Raw genomic sequence first — 6,856 nt, forward strand, 5'->3', positions numbered from 1 at the left:
AGAACCCTTGATGGCCTTCCAGGGAGGTTTATTTGTCTTTCTTTCCTCTGGAAAGGCTCTTTCAGCCTCTTTTCTCCCTCATGGAAACCCTGGCTGAGGACTTTGGTGCCCCCATCACCTCTCTATGCTGAGGGTCCAACCCATCGGGATTTTCCCGGTGTTTTCTGGGCTTCAAGGGTTTTCCTACAATAAAACCATGGAATGGGATGATCCTGCAAATCCCTTCCAACTCAACAAGTCCAACTCCTGCCCCTGCTTTGTGATGAACTCCAGCTCTGGCCACACCTCGGTTGACCCCACACCCCCTTTCCTTCTCCTGGCTTCCTGAACTTACCCTGTCCATTCCGGGCTGTTCCCGGCTCCCACACAATTTATGGAAGAGTTCTGTCCTCTCTTTTCCTTTCCAAAAAGCTTTAAAAACACCCCAAATCGCTCTCCTGGGTGTCTTCAGGTGCACCCCAAAGCCTGGTTGGAAGAACCCCTCTCTCTCCTGACCTTCCAGGGTTGACCTCGACCTCGATTCTTCCCGTCCCAAGAGGAATTAAGGAAGGAAAATCCCTTTTATAACCCAAAAGCGGGTTTTGGTGGGGTTTTTTTCCCCCCCTATTCCCTTATGTAAGTTGGGTTTAAATCCATCCCTGCTTAATTTGGGAACTCCTGCTGTGGTTTTTAGCTTTTGGCTGCCAATTGGGGCAGGAAAAGCTTTTGGGATCCTTTGGACAGAAGCTGTTGGAGGGTGGACACAGTCCCTTCTTCACTCTCGGCTTCCCCCATCTATACTTTGATTTAAATATCGTATTTTACACTTGGGTTGGTGTTTTCTTTCAGCTGGGACTTAACCTGGACTGAGCATTTAATCCCGGAGCTGAATTTCTCCGATATCCACGGAATAACATCATTTCTGGGATGCTTTTTCACATCCAGGAGCAGCTGCAGCCTGGGTTGGGTTTTACCTTGGAATGATGTTTATATTGATCCATGCCAGGCAGGGATGATGTTTTGGGAATCCTCTTGAGGTCAGATGTGCTGGAATCCCAGGAGCTCCGTAAAAGCTGAGGAAAACAAGATGTGTGGAGATCCCAAGAAGTCCTGAAGTGAGAGCCTGACCCGAGGTCCTCACAGGGCTTTGATTTCACATCAAATGCTCCAATACCTGATTTTCCAGCGCATTTTGGTGTTGGATTAAGATTCCAGGCTCTTAAAGTGCCCTTTTTCATCCCAAAACTTGGAAGTTTTGGTGAGATCCTGCCCTTCTCTCCCAGCAGGGCTGTGATCCCTTCGCCCAAACCCAACGGAGCAAACTCCAACATCGCCGGGCCCGGATCAACCAGCAGATCAACAAGGAGATGAGGATGAGGGCGGGAGCAGAAAACCTCTTCAGGTGAGTCCTGCTCTCCTGAAAATCCCCCGGGAATCTGGTTGGGCGTGGGAATAATCCACTCTTGGATGTGGCCATGGTTGGGATTTCACTCGACCTTCCCTTGGCTGATCCATCCTGGAAATTCCCACTCTGCCTTTGGTGCCTTTTAATTAAAAATTGTACTTGGAAAGTCCTGGAAGGCTGTTGGAAAGCCGGATGTGGGCAGATGGAATGATGGGAAGAAATGTTGAACTGGGATGGACCTGGGAGTGTAAAATTCCTGCCTGATAATCCAGCGAGTGGCTCCCATGGATATGGATGTGTGGGATTCAGTCCAGAGGAGGTTGTGGAGATGCTCCAAGGGCTGGAGACAGACTGGGGGTGTTCACCTGGAGAAGGGAAGGATTCAGGGAAACCTTAGAGCTCCTTCAAGGGCCTAAAGGGAATTCTGCCCCTCTGCCACCCCCCTCACCACCTGCAGAGCTTCTTCCAGCCCTGGGGAACAACAGCAGAAGGATTTGGGAATGCTGGAGCGAATCCAGAGGGGACACAGAGATGCTCCAAGGGCTGGAGCTCTTCTGTTCTGGAGCCAGGCTGGGAGAGCTGGGAATTTCCAGCCTGGAGAAGAGGAGGATCCAGGGAAACCTTGGAGCTCCTTCCAGGGCCTAAAGGGGCTCCAGGAGAGCTGGAGAAGGACTTGGGACAAGAGATGGAGGGACAGGACACAGAGAATGGCTTCAAACTGAAACATGGGAGCTTTAGATGGGATATTGGGAAGCAATTCCTGGCTGGGAGGGTGGGGAGGGTCTGGAATGGAATTCCCAGTGAAGCTGTGGCTGCCACATTCCTGGAAGTGTCCAAGGGCAGATTGGAGCAAGATGGAATTGTGGAAGGTGTCCCTGCCCATGGCAGAGGGGTTGGAATTCCACGATCTTTCTGCTCCCTTCCAACCCAAACCATCCCATAAAATCATGAATGTTGGAAAAGCCCTTTGAGATCCTGGAGTCCAACCATTCCCTGGCACAACCAAGGCCACCACTTTTCCATGTTCCCAAGTGCCACATCCACATTATTACAATCCCTCCAGGGATGGGCCCTCCCCCACTTCCCTGGGCTGCCTTTCCCAGTGGTTGATGTCCCTTTTCCTGATATCCCATCCAAACCTGGTTTTCCTCCCGAAAATCCCCATCCTGGTGCTTCCAGCAGAGCAGAACCTGCAAATCCAGGGATTGTCTTTCCCTTCCTCACTGATGATGATCATCATGGAAAGGTGACAGTGTTGCCACCATCCCAGAAATGCAGATTCCATAGAATCCTGGAATGGTTTGGGTTGGAAGGGACCTGAAGGACCATGGAATTCCAACCCCCTGCCATGGGCAGGGACACCTTCCACTATCCCAGATTGTTCCAAACCCCATCCAACCTGGCCTTGGACACTTCCAGGGATGGGGCAGCCACAACTTCTCTGGGAATTCTGTTCTGCTCCAGCTGATCCTGAAGGTCCATTCCAACCCAAACCACTCCCTGATTCTCTGGAATCTCATGGAATGGTGCCAACACTGTCACCTTTCCAGGCTGTTGGATTCCAGCTGCTCCACCACCAAACAATCCGGTTCATGGATGTCTTTCCCTTTGGAGTGTTTTTGGTCCAATCACACCATTTTTTGCAGCTATTTTATATATATGTTTTTAATCCCCAAATGACCTTTTGCAGCATCTCTTGTCTCTACTTCATTTTTCTGGAATACATTGGATCACATATCCAGGCTGGGCAGGTCTGTAATATAAGAAATAATACCGAAAAATACCATAAAACTGCCCCAAATACATTTTTTTTGTTATATTTTCCCAATTTTTTGATATTTTTTTTAAGAATGACTTTCCACTTCTGGCCTTGAATGATTTAAGGGAATAATAGTTGATCCACCAAAAAAAAAAAGGTGTTTTTGAGGTGGGTAAGGCCAGCAAAGCTTCCAGGGGGGAGTTGAGTTCCATCCCCCTTCTCCCACTGCTTCATCCCTGTTTTATTTAATTAAGGGAAAAAAAAAAAAGTCTTTAAATCCCAACTTGTGCAACTCCTTAATTAGATTTTTTCAAAAAAAAACAAGGGGAAGTGTGCTGGCTCAGCAAATAAACCTGAGCCTGGTTTTGGTGCAAACAGCAGGAATTGGAGCTGTGGGAAGAGGAGGGAGGAAAAAAAACAGGATACAACCCAAATCCTAATTATCCAGGCAGGGAAATGCTCTGAGGAGGCCCCTTTTTTTTGGGTTTTTTTGGGGTTTTTTTGCTGACTCAGCAGTTTGATGTCCTTTGGAGAGGCCACATTCCCTCCCTCCCACAAAATCCACTTGGCAGCTTGAGTAATAATGTGATTTTCTGGGAATTCCGGTACTCCAAGTTTAGGAAACCCAGGAAGTATGTGAGTGGGGGGAATAAATAACTCAGTTTGTGGCTGAAGTAAAGGCTGAGGAGGAGGGGGATTGTGTCATAAATCTAAAGGTTATTGCTTCAAAATTATAGGCTTGTTTTCCCTGGATAAAATTCCTTTGGATCTCTTTAGGAAGGTCCTGAATGCAGGTGGGGAAAATACCATGGGTTATGCAGAATTTGTGGCTGAACTTGGTGGTTTCTTCACCCTTTAAAATTAAAAAATAACAGCAAAAATACTCTGGTTGTTCTATGGAACAGAATTTGTGGAATTTCCCATGGATGGACAGTTGGGATGAAGATGCCTGTAGTGTTTGTTTGCTGAGAGAATAAATGGGAAGAGGCAGAGGAAACCTTTTCCTTTCCCAGTTAAATCCTGGAGCAATGGGGGAGATAAAGGTGGTGGAAAAGGAATCCAATAAATCAGGAATCTTTGTTTGGTGTTGGGAAAGGGCTGATCCTTGGAGGGAGGGAAGGGATGGAGACATGGAGGTTCTGGAAGGGGATGGAAGCTGCAGGATTCTTCAAGGAAAGGGTTGAGTGTTCCCCTAAATTTCCCCTCTGGAGGTCCTTGCTCTTAATTAGGGAAGGATTTGGGTGGGATTGTCCCATGGATGAGCCATCTATGTGTGTGCTCACATCCCAGAAAATCCCTGTGTTCCTGTCCTGAGCTCATCCCACAGCACCAGGAAAAGGGGGAATTCTGCCCCTCTGGCACCCCCTCCCCCCACCTGCAGAGCTGGAGGCAGGCTGGGAGAGCTGGGAATGTCCAGCCTGGAGAAGAGAAGGAACCAGGGAGACCTGAGACCCCCTTCCAGAGCCTAAAGGGGCTCCAGGAAAGCTGGAGAGGGATTTGGGACAAGAAATAGAGGGACAGGACAGAGGGAATGGCTTCAAACTGAAATATGGGAGCTTTAGATGGGATATTGGGAAGGAATTCTTAACTGGGAGGATAGTGAGGGGCTAGATGGAATTCCCAGGGAAACTGTGGCTGCCCCATCCCTGGAAGTGCCCAAGGCCAAGTTGAATCAATCTGGGCTAGTGGAAGGTGGGTTGGATTTCCAAGATCTTTCAGGTCCCTCCCAACCCAAACATGAAGAACCTTCCCCCCTTCCTCAAGAGGAGAAGTTTGGATGGACACACCTGATTTTGGTGGAAAACTCAATCCCTGTTGATCGACACAACCAAGACTTGGTAACTAAACCCGTGGATGGAACAAGGGAGGTTTGATAGGATAAGATAGGTTGGAGAGTTGGGCTGATTCCAGAGGGATGAGGTTCAACAAGGCCAAGTGCCGGGTCCTGCACTTTGGCCACAACAACCCCCGGCAGCTCCAGGCTGGGACAGAGTGGCTGGAGAGCAGCCAGGCAGGAAGGGAGCTGGGAGTTTGGATGGACAGGAAGCTGAACAGGAGCCAGAGTGTGCCCAGGTGGCCAAGAAGGCCAATGGATCCTGGCCTGGATCAGGAACAGTGTGGCAGCAGGAGCAGGGAAGGGATTCTCTCCTGGATTTAGCGCTGGTGAGGCCTCACCTCGAGTACTGTGTCCAGTTCTGGGCCCCTCAGTTCAGGAAGGACATGGAGGGGCTGGAGCAGGTCCAGAGAAGAGCAACGAGGCTGGGGAAGGGCCTCAAGCACAAGTCCTATGAGGAGAGGCTGAGGGAGCTGGGGGGGCTCAGCCTGGAGAAGAGGAGGCTCAGGGGAGACCTCCTCACTCTCTACAACTCCCTCAAAGGAGGTTGTAGCCAGGTGGGGGTTGGTCTCTTTTCCCAGGCAACCATCAGGAAGACAAGAGGGCTCGGTCTCAAGTTGTGCCAGGGGAGGTTTAAGTTAGATATCAGAAAGAATTTCTTTCCAGAGAGGTTAATCAGCCATTGGAATGGGCTGCCCAGGGAAGTGGTGGATTCTCCATTCCTGGAGGTTTTTAAGATAAGACTGGATGTGGCATCAGTGCCATGGGCTGGGAACCACAGCGGTGTTGGATCGAGGGTTGGACTTGATGATCTCGGAGGTCCCTTCCAACCCAGCTGATTCCATGATTCTGTGATTGTATGATTCCATGATTGTGTGATCCCGAGGGATTTTCCTTGCAGGGCCACCAGTAACCACAAGGTGAAGGAGACGGTCGCCCTGGAGCTGAGCTATGTCAACTCCAACCTGCAGCTGCTCAAGGAGGAGCTGGAGGAGCTCAACAGCAGCATGGACGTGTATCAGAACGACAGGTACATCCCTTGGGAAGAGCTCCTTCACCCCTTGGGAATCTGGGGTTTTATCCTTAGGATTTAATTTTGGGATATCGGGAAAGAATTCTTCCCTGGGAGGGTGGTGGAATAGGATTCCCAGGGAAGCTGTGGCTGCCTCATCCCTGGAAGTGTCCAAGGCCAGGTTGGAGCAAGCTGGGATAGTGGGAGGTGTCCCTGCCCACGCAGGGGGTTGGAATTCCAGGCTGGGAGAGCTGGGAATTTCCAACCTGGAGAAGAGAAGGATCCAGGGAGACCTTGTAGCTACTTCCAGTGCCTAAAGGGGCTCCAGGAGAGCTGGAGAGGGACTTGGGACAAGAGATGGAGGGACAGGACACAGGGAATGTCTTCAAACTGAAACATGGGAGCTCTAGATGGGATATTGGGAAGCAATTCCTGGCTGGGAGGGTATTAAGGGTCTGGAATGGAATTCCCAGTGAAGCTGTGGCTGCCTCATCCCTGGAAGTGTCCAAGGCCAGGTTGGAGCAAGCTGGGATAGTGGGAGGTGTCCCTGCCCATGGCAGGTGGTTGGAATTCCATGATCTTTCTTCTCCGTTGCTGCCTGTCAGTGAATTGCCCTGAGGGGACGTTGGGCTTTAAAAGCCTGACCTGGTGACAAATATCAGGGAGCAAATCCTCCTGGGAATTCTGCTCAGACACCTGGAAAATATCCAGGGGCCTGCTGGCAGCCGGGAGCAAGGAGGGAAAACTCTCTTTATTCCATATTGGAAGGTGATTTTCTGGACAGACCTGTGTCCTGGAGGGACTGGGATGGGGGAAGGACTGAAAAGGGGACTAAAACGGGTTTATAGGGACTGAAAACTGGTTTAT

At 50.1% G+C, this 6,856-nt stretch overlaps 1 protein-coding gene across 7 annotated transcripts in view; it reads left to right on the top strand.

Annotated features, from left to right (window-relative positions):
* RHPN1 (rhophilin Rho GTPase binding protein 1) overlaps positions 1 to 6,856 on the top strand; it is a 32,142-nt gene that overhangs the window by 6,420 nt on the left and 18,866 nt on the right. For 4 of the 7 annotated variants that reach the window (XM_027668228.1, XM_027668230.1, XM_027668232.1 and 1 more), the window contains exons 2-3: positions 1,263 to 1,381; positions 5,879 to 6,007. In XM_027668228.1, the coding sequence (XP_027524029.1) occupies positions 1,263 to 1,381; positions 5,879 to 6,007 (248 nt within the window). The remainder of the gene's footprint in view (positions 1 to 1,262; positions 1,382 to 5,878; positions 6,008 to 6,856) is intronic. The other 3 variants (XM_027668231.1, XM_027668229.1, XM_027668234.1) reach the window with 1 other exon arrangement.

Source organism: Corapipo altera, unplaced genomic scaffold (genome assembly GCF_003945725.1).
Source record: "Corapipo altera isolate COAL_440 unplaced genomic scaffold, ASM394572v1 206, whole genome shotgun sequence".
Classification (NCBI taxonomy): domain Eukaryota; kingdom Metazoa; phylum Chordata; class Aves; order Passeriformes; family Pipridae; genus Corapipo; species Corapipo altera.